Source organism: Rutilus rutilus (genome assembly GCF_951802725.1).
Source record: "Rutilus rutilus genome assembly, chromosome: 17".
In the NCBI taxonomy this organism is placed as follows: Eukaryota; Metazoa; Chordata; class Actinopteri; order Cypriniformes; family Leuciscidae; genus Rutilus; species Rutilus rutilus.
In genome coordinates, this window is record NC_140230.1 from 29,900,872 (window position 1) to 29,915,141 (window position 14,270).

At 43.1% G+C, this 14,270-nt stretch overlaps 1 protein-coding gene across 1 annotated transcript; it reads left to right on the forward strand.

Annotated features, from left to right (window-relative positions):
• Positions 1 to 4,755: 4,755 nt before the first annotated feature.
• Positions 4,756 to 7,842, forward strand: LOC311276263 (uncharacterized protein). Its single transcript, XM_084385832.1, has 6 exons — positions 4,756 to 4,794; positions 5,100 to 5,176; positions 6,334 to 6,631; positions 6,730 to 6,884; positions 7,046 to 7,328; positions 7,500 to 7,842. Exons 2-6 carry the CDS (start codon positions 5,104 to 5,106, stop codon positions 7,648 to 7,650), a joined length of 960 nt encoding a protein of 319 aa, XP_084241958.1. The 5' UTR covers positions 4,756 to 4,794; positions 5,100 to 5,103; the 3' UTR covers positions 7,651 to 7,842.
• The last annotated feature ends 6,428 nt before the right edge of the window (positions 7,843 to 14,270 follow it).

Sequence of the window (14,270 nt, forward strand, 5' to 3'; positions counted from 1 at the left end):
GGTTTGACTTGAAGCATAAATGTGTTTTGCTTTGAATATGGACGGTGGTTCAGAGTTTCTCAAGATGCTTAACTCACTCTTTCTTCAGGTGTGCTACGATCTCTTCCATTCCTCCTGGGTTTTCCTCCTCTTTTGACTGTGATGGGATGGAAGGACGTTACATTAATGTTGTTATTCCAGGACGGAGAGAATATCTTACACTGTGTGAGGTTGAAGTGTACGGATCACCACTGGATTGAGAAGAACTTAAACATCAGGATGTATGATAAAAACTAAATATTAGTGTCTGTAGAGCTTTACTTTAATCAGACATTTATACCAGAGTTTGCAAAACAGGGCATGTCTTATTTTAAGCCTCTGTACTTTAATGCACTGCATGCTGCAGAAAGTATTAGACAGATTTGTGTGACTATTGATCAAAGGACACTGGGAAATGGACAATATGGACACCTTTTTTTTGTAATGTAATGCAGCTGTGAAAATTGCATGTTGTAAAATAAATTATCCTTTTGTTATTAAATCTGTAGTGTCTTAAAAATGTCTATGTAAAATAAAAATTTGTAATTATTAAAATTTTGCTTTAATGGAAAAAACACAAACCAGGGAACATCCCAGCAAACACAGTATAGCATTCATTGCTTAAGGTTCTTGGGACAAAATAAATTGCTATAGTCTTTTTTATTTTACTTTAAGAAATATTAGGTCAAGTCTAATGGATGATTTCCAATAAATTACTTTGAAGGTTTTTTTTCCTGTTATTGTGAGAGAGTAAAACAATATTATAAATTTGAAACACTTTGCGCTGTATTTAATTTTTAAATTTTAAAAATTTTAATTTAAATTTATTATTGAACTATTTGAACTGAAAGGAACTTGCACTGTCATATCTTCAAATAGTCAGTGCCATTGTTTTGTCTCAAGATGCACATCAGTAATGTTTATTTTCTAAGGCAAGTTTATCACTAGGATCTGTCATGTCATTCAGTCTTTTCCTATCACTGCTATGCTGATGACACTCAACTCAACTTCTCATTCCAACCAGATGGTCCAACAGTATTGTTCCCATTGCAACCTGTCTGACAGACATTTCTTCTTGGATGAAGGACCATCACCTTCAACTCAATCTTGCTAAGACAGAACTGCTTGTGGTCTCAGCCAACCCAACACTCCATCACAACTTCTCTATACAGTTAGGTTCATCAACCATAACTCCTTCCAGGACAGCCAGGAATCTTGGAGTTGTGATTGATGAACAGTTAAGCTTCACAGACCATATTACAATGGCCCTGTACTGCAGATACAACATTAGGAAGATTAGACCCTTTATATCAGAGCAGGCCACCCAACTCCTTGTCCAAGCTCTTGTTCTCTCCAGGCTGGACTATTGTAATGTTCTCTTAGTGGGCCTTCCGGCATGTACTGCCAAGCCTTTGCAACTGATCCAGAATGCAGCAGCGAGGGTGGTCTTCAATGAGCCGAAGAAAGCCCACGTCACACCTCTCTTCATCAGTTTGCACTGGCTGCCAATAGCCGCTCACATCAAATTCAAGGCACTGATGTTTGCCTACAAGACAACCACTGGCTCTGCACCAAAAAACCTAAACTCGCTAGTTCATCCCCCTTCAGAAGCAGGCGTTTTGCAAGTGAACATAGCCTCGTGGTGCCATCCCAAAGAGGCACGAAATAACTCTCACTGACCTTTTCCTGGACTCCCTGGAGTCTTTAGCCATTTTCAACAAAAAATCTAAAGACACATCTTTTTCGTCAGCACCTAACCAATTAAAACTTGCTATGTGTACTGTGCTAACTGACACTATACTATTGTTCCCCTCATTTGTAAATCGCTTTGGATAAAAGCGTCTGCTAAATTATTACATATAAATGTAATGTAAATGTATAAATGATTCTTAAATGTCCGTATTGAACTAAGGCCTAATCCATAATCTAAGCCATGTGAAACCAGACCATAGTCTGTTTTCTTAAAGTTAAGCTCAACAAACAAACCATAAATATTTTATCACAATTCTGATAAATCACATTTATCTCAGATGACCTGTTTAGATAAAACATCCAGGCCTTTAAAAGTTGTCTTGTATTTATAGCTGGTCCATTGATGGTTTTGTTATTTAATGGTGATTAACCCTTTTTGCCCAGAGTAAACTTCATCTTGTCTATTTGAAAACCTTTTTTTTTTTGTACATCATAAAGGTGAGTGACTTGCTTATTTAAAAGAATCAAAATGAATGGCAGATTATGTTTTCATGCGCATGCTATAATTTGAATTACATAATTTACTCAATTGCCAAATTCAATTATAAGAAAGTCCAATTACATTATTTAAAATATTAAAATAAACTCTCACAGTAAATTCATTATAAAATCAGATTATAAACACGATGGCCACAAGACTGTTGAGCAGCTGTCTTATCAGGCGAGATTAGGCAAACAATCTACTTGCAAAACTGCAACAATTAGTATCCTCAATTCCAAAACATCTTTTTATTGCATTTTACAAAATGTCCCAACTTTTCTTGATTTGAGGTTATAGCTACTGAGTAAAAGATGATTGATTGACTTATTGATTGATTGATTGATTGATTGAGATGTTTTGGTAAAATTTTGTAATCAAAATGAGTTATCAAACATTTTAAATTGATTCAAAATAAAATAATACTTTAAAACAAAGTGGAATGTACATAATCTATATATGTTCATTCTATTTAATGTTTATTTTCAAACACAATGTACAGATGGACTCACAGAACCTCAGCTGAAATGTATTATTTTTTTCTGATTTACACATTTGTTCAAAACAGAGAATGCTAAACTATTTACAGTTTTTCTCCATTGTTTACACACATTTTCTGGTACTTGAGACACAATGACCACAACATGTAACTCATTCACCAGCCCCCTGAACCAATTCTGCTAAACTACAAGCACAATTCCTGCATGCTTTACACTCAAATTGTACTTCTAAAACACACTTTTTTTCAAAACACTATACACAATTCTCTGCTTTTGGCACAATTTTCATGCAGAAAATCTCTTGTTTTCACAAGGAACACACATATGCACACTGACTCATCACATGGGCAAACACCCGTCACACAGTTTTACAATTAGCAATCAGAGCTTTAGCATAAAAGGGCAACAGGTGAGCTCTTCAATGGTGCAATGGATGCCAACATTGGAATTTTTTTTTTTACTGTAACTGTATACAGTAAATTCTTCTGTTGTTTTGTATGTAGACCACTGTATGTACAACTTTGTGTTGGTTGGGATGTACACTGTGTACATTGTTTTTGTGGGAAAAATAAAATATTTGTTACCGTGTATTTGTGTGTTCTGAGTATAAAAACAATATTCTCAAATATTTTACAACACACTTATGTATGTACTGTCTGTAGTAAGTGTAACACTGAACAAAAAAAGGCCTAAGTCATTATGATGAATGGAGAAGAAGTGTTTTCCATTCATCATAGTGTTTTACATTGAGCACATAAGTGTTCAACTGGTTCTTATAAATGTCTATTCATATGATGGTTTGTGTGTGTCATTTGAAAACAAAATACCATTTTGAGAAGAAATAACATTGTTTTGAATGTAAAGTTTCATTTTGCAGGAGAATTGAGGGGTTTTGCCCATTGTGTGTGTTTTTTTGGATTTGTGTGTAGAGTTCTGAGAATATGAGGCATGCTTTCAGAAAATGTGTGTAAACAATCGAGAAAAACTGTAATATCATTTAGCAAAATGAAATAAGAAGAGCAAAATCTGCTCGTTGCACCGGCCAGCCAGAGTGCCCATGATAACCACCAGAGGGCACTCCGTCCGTCTCCTTTACTGCTTCATGAACTACGTTTCCCATAAACCATTGCCTGGACTCATCATGTTCTGGTTACTGCCAACTGTTTGTCATTAACTCATTTATGTTTGCCTATTTAAACCCTGTGGGTTCATTCACTTGTTGTGAAGTCGTGCCTGTGTTACTGCATTTCTGAGTGCTACTTCTGGTTTCTGTGTCATGTTCTTGATCTTCTGCCTGGATCCCTGTCCCTGGATTTCCCTGTTTGCCTGTGCCGAGCCTTGGACTTCTGTCATTATCTGGATAGTTTGCTCTGTGGTTTAGACCTTATTCCTGTTTTATGGATTACACTCAATAAAGCTTGTGTTTGGATCTCAGTCACGTCTCTGAGCAGTAATACACATAACACTTCTATTGCTAAAATTAGGTCAAATTTGATTTCAGTGCACATAAACTCATATGGGCAATGGGCAATATAACTGCCAAAGGGCAATTTGAGAAGCTATTGAGGCCATGTTTTTTATAATACTTCTTTAGAAATAAAGATATGGGGATGGAGACAGAAAAGTTTGAAGGTTCAGTTCCAGACAAGGCCTGTAAAACTGGTTGTTGTGAAATAGTTCTTTATGATTTAGTTTCTAAACCCTACAAAAGGGCTATAGTGATTTGCATAAAATAAAAAAATTCTACAATTAAAAACAACAACAGCAACCCATTACCATTTCTGGCCTCATTACACATAAGAGGCCAGAAAACACGTGATCTGTTCCTTAGCATTCCTGCAAGCTCATTTACATTGTTAAATGTACAAATCAGTTGTAAAAAGCACATTTATGAGATGATTTAGATAAAGCATCCACTCCTTTAAATGACGTTTTTAATTTGTATCATTTTTTTTTATCTTTTTTTTTTTTGTTATATAAAGGGTGATGAGCACTCTTTGTTCATTTACCTTGTCTTTGGGAGAACCTGTAGCTTTTAAAATAAAAGTGAGTCAGTTCAACTTGATTTAAAAAACAAAACAACAACATCAAAATCAATGTCAGAAATTAATTGTTTTGATCATTTTATACTTATCAAAATACACATGCATGTCATTATTGCATGACATTTTTACGTAATTAAATTAAATTAATTAAATTAATCTAATGACATTCTGTTAAATCTTAAAACGAACTCTTAGTAAATCTATTATAAATTGGATTATAAATGATTTCACCAGAAACAATTGCAAAGAAAGCTTAACTTTTTTTAGAAGCTTATTTTTCTGAACTTATTTACTTCTCACTTGCAGAACAATGGGAATGCATGTGTTTTTCCTGCTTTGTATTTTTGCCATGCCTTATTTTGCAGACACGATGACAGCTAAAGGTAAAGTTGAAACATTTACTGTTAGTTTCTTTCAATAATGTAGACATGCCTCACAATACTGTAGACACTTTCATATTTTTTATGTTGCCTTCAAACTATTTGGTTATTTGCTTTGTCTTGCAAAGTATTTTTGGTAACACTTTACAATACGGGTGCACTAATAAGCATTAATTCATGCTTAACTAATGCACAGATAATCATGTGTTAATGTATGACTCATGAAGAACTAAACCATTAATTAATGATTACTGCATCAGCAACTAATAAAGATTCTAAATGATTAATTGATTAAGTAATATATGAATTGTTATTAATTAAATGTGTCATAATGTTTTAATTCCTTAATAACTTATTTTATTAACTAAAAGTGTAAATTAATGCATTAATTACCACAGTTGGTCAAAGCAATGTACTTCAACTTCCAGTTGTCTGCTTTAATTAATCATTAACTAATGATTTGCAAATGTATCATTATGTTATGACTTTACTTGCTGAGGCACATGACTATTAACTAATTGTTAAGTAATATGCCATTTATGGGTTTACATGGCACCAAAATGGCATATTACTTAACAATTAGTTAATAGTCATGTGCCTCAACAAGTAAAGTCATAACATAATGATACATTTGCAAATCATTAGTTAATGATTAATTAAAGCAGACAACTGGAAGTTGAAGTACATGACTTTGACCAGCTGTGGTAATTAACACATTAATTTACACTTTTAGTTAATAAAATAAGTTATTAAGGAATTAATACATTATGACACATTTAATTAATAACAATTCATATATTACTTAATCTGTTAATCATTTAGAATCTTTATTAGTTGCTGATGCAGTAATCATTAATTAATGGTTTAGTTCTTCATGAGTCATACATTAACACATCATTATCTGTGCATTAGTTAAGCATGAATTAATGCTTATTAGTGCACCCGTATTGTAAAGTGTTACCGTATTTTTTATAATTTTATTATAAATAAAGTTTGATACCATGCCTCGCTATAAGGGTGTATTATCCCAAAAGGACTTTGTTTTCTCCCTGGCAATAATGATGAAAATGTTCAAGCTTTCATTAGCTATACACTTTTGTGTCTATTAATAATACATGTACATAAAGCTTTCTTTCTGATTAGTGCTTTGTAAATTTCAGCTAAAAATCTCGCTTTATATGGCAAGGCCACACAGTCGGACCTGGTTGCGAATCCTGGGGCAGCATTTGGCCATGCCAGTAATGCTATTGATGGAAATCGTGACTCACATTATGAACATGGATCCTGTACTTCTACTCCTGCGCAAGAAGACCCATGGTGGAGGTTAGATTTACTAGACGAGTATGTAGTGACCTCCATAACTATCACAAACAGAAAAGACTGCTGTCCTGAAAGGCTTGATGGAGCCGAGATACGAATCGGAAACTCTCTGCTGAACAACGGCAACAACAATCCATTGTAAGAAAGCCTTCCATTGTAAGAAAGCTAACAATGTGATGAGGTTACATGCTGTACATGAAATCAAATATTATTCATATGCTGTCATTTTTATACAGGGCTGGAAAGATTTCATCCATTCCAGGTGGGAGATCCCTCACTTTCAAATGGGAAAAAGGCATTCCAGGCCGTTTCATCAATGTGGAAATACCTGGTCGTAATCGGGTTCTTACTCTCTGTGAGGTTGAGGTTTACGGTTATCCAGCTCCTGATGGTGAGAACATTTATGATCAGGATTTAATCAGTTTGGCACCAACAAAAACAAGCAGATATTTTAGATTTCACAATGTTGTAGACACATATTTCATTTCTAGGCTGTAAGAGAAGTTTTTATTTAAAACTATGAATTCATGTGAAACCCATCTGTTGTTGTAGGTGAAAATGTGGCTTTAGGAGGAGTAGCTACACAGAGTTCCCTCCACTCATATGGCTTTGCATCCAATGCCATTGATGGGAACAGAGATGGTGTTTTCGGTCGTGCATCTTGTACCCACACTGCAGCAGACCTCAACCCCTGGTGGAGACTGAACTTACTGAAAAGGCACAAAGTGTTTTCAGTAGTAATTACAAATTCTTTAGATGCTATTCCTACAAGACTAAATGGGGCAGAAATCAGAATTGGGAACAGTCTGGACAACAATGGCAATGATAATCCCAGGTAAATGAATTCATCTTAATATGGCTTTTTAGAGAAATTCTCAGAATTACTGCAGTCTGCAGTGTGACAACTTGTATTGAACTGGTTTGACTTGATGCATAAATGTGTTTTGCTTTGAATATGGACGGTGGTTCAGAGTTTCTCAAGATGCTTAACTCACTCTTTCTTCAGGTGTGCTACGATCTCTTCCATTCCTCCTGGGTTTTCCTCCTCTTTTGACTGTGATGGGATGGAAGGACGTTTCATTAATGTTGTTATTCCAGGACGGAGAGAACATCTTATAATGTGTGAGGTTGAAGTGTACGGATCACCACTGGATTGAGAAGATCTTAAACAAAAGGATGTAGATAAAAACGAAATATTAGTGTCTGTAGAGCTTTACTTTAACCAGACATTCATACCAGAGTTTGCAAAACAGGGCATGTATTATTTTAAGCCTCTGTACTTTAATGCACTGCATGCTGCAGAAAATATTAGACAGATTTGTGTGACTATTGATCAAAGGACACTGGGAAATGGATAATATAGACACTTTTTTTTGTAAGGACATGCAGATGTGAAAATTGTATGTTGTAAAATGAATGTTTCTTTTGTTATTAAATCTGTAATGTCTTGCAAATGTCTATGTAAAATAAAAAATAGTAATTATAAAAATTTTGCTTTTATGGAAAAATCTAAATCAAAAGTCACAGGGAAAAAAACACAAACCTGGGAACATCCCAGCAAAAACAGTATAACATGCATTGCTTAAGGTTCGTGGGAGAAATTAAATTGTTAGTCTTTTTTATTTTACTTAGCCTACTTTAAGAAATATTAGGTCAAATCTAATGGATGATTTCCAAAAAATTACTTTGAGGTGTTTTTGTCCTGTTATTCCAATATGTGGAAGAGTCAATCAAGCAATATTGACTGTCCTCCTCCGAAAAACGAGCCCATATAGCCTATGTCGTTTTTACATGCAGCGTTACGACCTACGGTTACGTTTTAAAATTAAGCATCCTCTAGCAGTCATATCTTATATAATGACAGTCTCGTTTTTCGGGTGTGTCGTCATCAAATGACCTTTGACTGTCGTTACCAATAAAAATAAAATAAAAAAATGCGGGGATTTATCGTCAGTTCATGTGTAGGTAAGTGTAGTTTGATGTTTTCTTTACAAATCAGTTGCGAATGCCACTGAATTTATCAATATGGGGAGGCTGCAGACCTGGAGCCAGTACGGCCCAGACAGTTCTCTTATGAGAGGTCTCTCATACTGCGTAAGAGAATCTTACGCTAGGGGAAAATCCTTTTTCCGCGAGATATTGAAGCCAAAAATTATCCTTAATTTTTTTATAATGCAAAACACGTTGCGGCAGCATACAGACATAGGCGAGACAGCTCGCGCGCCTATTGGCTGCTCTGCGGCAACTGCAGCAGCCTATCGAGTGAGGCCTGGCGTGACGCAAGCAAGCGCCCAATGAGGGCGCTTCGCGCCCGCTGCGTCACATCCCGCAGAAACGGGCGTGGCCTAGGCCTATAAATACAGCTCGCAGGCAGCTAATATCTGATTTCTCATCCTTCAAGCGAAGCACACGCATCGCTGGATCCGGAGAGAAGCCGCGCCGTCTGAGAAAGCATCTTCAGCGGGACGAGTCTCTGAAGTCGCTGGCCACGCCGCCTTCCTTGCCTTCCTGCTGCGCTATCCGGCGCTCATATCCTTTATTCTCTGTGATTGTGTGTGTGTGTTCGCCGCCGCGACACACATCCTAAAAGAGTAGCGTCTTTTTAAAGATGCCTTCCTGCGGCTCGTGCAGAGCCACACTCAGCGACGGGGACCGGCACGTGATCTGCATTTCCTGCCTGGGTGAGGATCATGCAGCTCTCGCGCTCGCTGACGGCGGCTGCCCTCATTGCGAGCTATTGCCCATGGCGACTCTGAGGACTCGCCTGGCATTTTTCGCCGAGACTGCTCCCCCGCCCGTCGCGGTACCGCGCCGTAAAAAGCGCCATGCCCAGCGGGTCCCGGAACCTTCTCCCAGCCGCCAAAGCTCGCCGGTTCGCCCGCCTGCTTCACTGGCTTCGTCAGCTTCTCTTCCTGACGGACAGCGGCCGCGGTCTGCCGCCGCTTCCGTCGACATCGCTGACGAGGAAGCCCTGCTGGGAGAGGATGATTCCTGCTCTATCCTGGCGTCAGGCAGTGAGGATTGGGCGAGCTCTGAGGATCTCGTGCCCCCTGCCCGCGCATCGTCAGGCAAGAGAGCGCCCATCGAGACGGAGCTCATGCGTGTACTCGCACAGGCCGCGGCGAGCCTCGGCCTCGAGTGGTCTACGCCCGAGCAGCCCGCTCACAACCGGCTGGATGGCTATTTTCTGCCCGGGGAGCGCGCTTCGCCTGCGTCCAAACCAGCGCCTTTTCTTCCTGAGTTACATGAAGAAGTCGCTAAGTCCTGGAACGCCCCGTATTGAGAGTGCGTCCGTCTGTTTCTTTGGCATTCTCTGCAGTTGACGATGCCAAGAACAGGGGTTACCATTCGCTGCCGCCGGTCGAAGAGGCGATAGCAGCCCACTTATGCCCGCCCTCCGCTGGACGGCGCGCTAAGCTGGCGCTACCCTCTAAAGCTTGCCGCACGACGTCAAGCCTGCTCCGCCGCGCTTTCTCTGCCGCCGGGCAAGCTGCGTGAGTGCTGCACACCATGGCCACGTTGCAGATCTTCCAGGCCGATCTCCTCCGAAAGCTGGACGAGAAAGGACCTGATGCGATCTGCGTGCCGGACATAAGGAGCGCCACGGACCTCGCTCTCCGTGCGACTAAGTCTGCAGCACAGGCCATTGGACGGAGCATGGCCTCTCTCACCGTGACTGAGAGGCACCTGTGGCTAACGCTCTCAGAGATGGCCGAGTCCGAGCGCACCGCGTTCCTCGACGCTCCGCTTTCTCCCGCTGGCCTCTTCGGATCCTCCGTGAAGGATTTTGCGGAGAGATTCGCCGAGGTACAGAAAGCGTCGCAGGCTATGAGGCACTTCCTTCCGAAGCGCTCCAGCTCTGCAGCAGGCCGTGCGAAACCGTCTGCCCAGAGCTCACAGCCCCAGCCTCCGCCCACCGCCGCCACTTCGCAGCGCCGTCAGGCCCGGAGCGCGAGACCGCGCTCTCACTCATCCAGCCGCCGCCCCGCCCCGCGTGGCCCGCGGTCTAGGATTGTGGTAAAGCCCGAGGCCCCGAAGTCGTCCTAGCACGCCTAGGAAAACGACGGTGCTCGAGTCCCGCTGCGGCCGGATTTCCTCATCGCTCGTCCAGTTCCAGAAAATGTGACTGGTTTCAGTGTTTTCTGCAGCCAACAAGCCGGTTCCATTGCCCGCTTGCCTGCGCACAAATGCCGTTTTCACGGCTACCCAGATAAATCCCCAAGAGAGCGTATTTTCTGGTGTCCCGGCCACGGCCGATGGTGTTTTATGTGTAGAAAAAATGCCCACTGCCCAGTGCCCATTCCTACACACAAGCACAGCCCGTCACACAGGGCTCGCGCACATAAAATCGACTCAGATCGATTGCGCATTAAACGTGGTAAATGTGCCCACTACCCAGTGCCCACAAACACTACGTTCTGCATGTCTCAAGGTTTCTGTAAAAACGAAACCAACCTGCATTCGCTTCACTCAAGCGGACAATGTTTTCAGTGTGGTAAATGTGCCCGCTATCCCGCGCCCACATCCACACACAGACATGACAGTTCCTACGGGACTCGCCCAGCCCTCCCCCTCTCGGTTGACCACCGCAGAGGAGTCGAGCGCGGGCAATCTGCCCGCTGTTATCAGCATGCCCCCTGCCTCAAATGTCATGAGTGCGATGCTTATGTTACAGCACACCGAAGCTTCTCCGTCGCTGAGCGAACGGAGCGCGCTTCATATTCAACCCCTAGCTATTCATGCAGACGCATGGGCGAAGCTGCCCGGGGTTTCGAAGTGGGTGCTGGACATTATAAAAGGAGGCTATTCGCTGCAGTTTCACCGACGCCCTCGCCGCTATACGGCGCGCGTCGAGACCACGGTGAAAACAGAAGTAGCACATTTACTTTGAGCCGAATTTGCGAAACTATTGAGCAAAGGGGCCATAGAGCCTCTCTCTCAAGCTCAGAGCGAAGGAGGGCTATACAGCAGATACTTCCTGGTGCCGAAAAAAGACGGGGGTCTCAGACCCATACTAGATCTAAGGCAACTGAACAGAGTGCTTGTGAAGCGACAGTTCAGAATGCTCACGACCAGAAAAATCCTCGCGCAGATTCGCCGAGGAGATTGGTTTGAGTCAATAGATCTGAAAGACGCGTATTTTCAAATACAGATAGCGTCACGTCACAGGCGATTTTTGAGATTCGCCTTCGAGGGCCAGGCATATCAGTACACAGTCCTGCCATTCGGCTTATCCCTAGCACCCCGTACATTTACAATGTGCATGGATGCAGCGCTCGCACCCCTCAGACTGCGGGGCATGCGAGTACTGAACTATTTGGACGATTGGCTGATTCTAGCTCAATCTCGCTCAGAGCTCACAGAGCACACAACCATTTTACTCGATCACCTCGAGAATCTGGGTCTCAGAGTCAATTGGGCGAAGAGCTCTCTGTCCCCCAGTCAGATGATATCTTTCTTGGGCACAGAGCTGGACTCGCTGTCCATGATAGCACGGCTATCACCACAGCGCACGGTAGACATTCAGTGCGCAGCGAGCTCTTTCCGCTGCGGCGCATCTGTCCCGCTCAAGACATTTCAGAAGATGCTAGGTCTCATGGCCTCAGCATCATCAGTGCTTCAGCTGGGCTTGCTCCGCATGCGCCCACTGCAGTTCTGGCTGAAAGCGCGAGTGCCACGCCGAGCGTGGACCTCCGGTCTGCTTCGTCTCAAGGTCGATCAGAAGTGCATCGCAGCTCTGAAACCTTGGAAAGCAAACGACTGGTACCAATCAGGTGTAAGCCTGGGGACTTTCTCGAGAGTGAGGGTGGTGTCTACGGACGCATCCACCTCGGGATGGGGAGCGCTGCTCGAGGGGGGACCGTTCTTCGGCCAATGGTCAGAACGGGAGAAGCTTCTGCACATAAACTGCCTCGAAATGTTGGCAGTAGTCAACGCGCTGACGCGTTTTTGTCCCCAAATAAAAGGACGCCACGTCCTAGTCCGCTCGGACAACATGTCTGTGGTGTCCTACATAAATCGCCAGGGCGGCCTCAGGTCCCGGAACCTGCACAGGCTAGCAGAACGCCTCCTGGTATGGGCTCAGCGCAACCTGCGCTCGCTGAGAGCAGCGCACGTGCCAGGGCTCCTAAACATAGGACCAGACAGACTGTCCAGGAACAATGTTCCGGCAGGAGAATGGTCTCTACACCCACAGACAGTGCAACTGCTGTGGAAGAAATTCGGCAGAGCGGAAGTAGACCTGTTTGCGTCTCAAGAAAACGCTCACTGTCTGGAATTTTTCTCCAAGAGCAGGGTCATGTATGGCCCCGCCGCCCGCTCTATGCTTTTCCCCCCGTCTCTCTCCTGCCTCAGGTGATAGAGCGGATCAGGGAAGAAGGATGCTCAGTACTGCTCGTAGCACCGTTCTGGAAAAACCAACCTTGGTTCCCAGTTATGATGCAGCTAGCGAGCACTGCCCCGTGGCCAGTGCCAGTGAGGAGAGACCTCCTCTCTCAGGCCCACGGCTCGATTTGGCATCCTCACCCAGAGTTGTGGTCCCTTCATGTTTGGGCCATCAACGGGTACCCGCTGAACTCCCAAGGGGAGTGTTAAACACGATAACGCAGGCTAGAGCTCCGTCTACGAGACGTCTCTACTCCTCGAAATGGTCAGTGTTCTCAGGCTGGTGCGCAGCCCGTGGCGTGTCACCCCCAGACTGTGGGGTGACGGAGGTGCTCTCCTTCCTACAAGAGCTGTTGGATAAGGGCAGGACCCCTTCCACGCTCAAAGTCTATGTGGCGGCTATGGCAGCGTTCTCGAGAACAACGCTTGGTCAGTCAATAGGAAGGAACGATTTAGTCATCCGCTTCCTTAGAGGGGCTAAGAGACTGAATCCTTCCAGACCTCCCTCAGTCCCTGTATGGGACCTTTCTACGGTACTGGAAGCCATGAAAGGTGGCCCATTTGAGCCTTTACAGACGATTGATCTGAAACACCTGTCTTTCAAGACAGTGTTTCTTCTGGCTCTCGCTTCAGTGAAGCGCATAGGGGACTTACACGCGCTCTCAGTGAGTGCGACGTGCATGGAATTTGGGCCTAATGACTCAAGAGTTATACTCAAACCTAAGCACGGTTATGTTCCAAAATCCCTCAACACACCATTTAGGGCGCAGGTCATTTCCCTGTCAGCCCTACCGGTCCCTGATGAAGAAGGAGACGCGAGCCTCCTCTGCCCAGTCAGGGCATTAAGAGCTTATGTGTCTCGCTCGTCTGTTTTCAGACAGACAGAGCAGCTTTTTGTTTGGTTCAGCGGGCGTTCTAAAGGCCCGTTCACACCAAGCACGATAACTATAAAGATAACGATAAAGATAACTATATATGCGTCCACACCAACGACCGATAACGGTCCTTTTATTCTAAGCACGCGCGCGCCCGGATGATCCAGATCCATTTTAAATGCGCGAGACCTTTAAATTAGAGTGGATTCTGATTGGCTGTCAGTGTTTTATCGTTCGACAGCTGGAAAAAAAATCGTTCTGAAAGTGATCCCAACGATATCGTTCCTCATATCTTTATCGTTATAGTTGTGGTGTGAACTCTGTTATTCTTTAATATGGAGAACGATTTTTAGAATTATATCTTTATCGTTATCTTTATAGTTATCGTCCTTGGTGTGAACGGGCCTTAAGGGACTAGCCGCGTCGAAACAGAGCCTATCCAGATGGATAGTTGACGCTATTGCGCTAGCGTACGCTTCCAAGGGCATGCAATGCCCGTTGGGTGTCAGAGCGCACTC

What these genes read in the sequence shown, in the direction of transcription:
- LOC311276263 (XM_084385832.1), top strand. Translation starts at nt 5,104, where the DNA reads ATGGGAATGCATGTGTTTTTCCTGCTTTGTATTTTTGCCATGCCTTAT. An exon ending in AGACACGATGACAGCTAAAG is followed by an intron (nt 5,177 to 6,333) that starts GTAAAGTTGAAA and finishes TGTAAATTTCAG; the next exon opens with CTAAAAATCTCGCTTTATAT. An exon ending in CGGTTATCCAGCTCCTGATG is followed by an intron (nt 6,885 to 7,045) that starts GTGAGAACATTT and finishes CTGTTGTTGTAG; the next exon opens with GTGAAAATGTGGCTTTAGGA.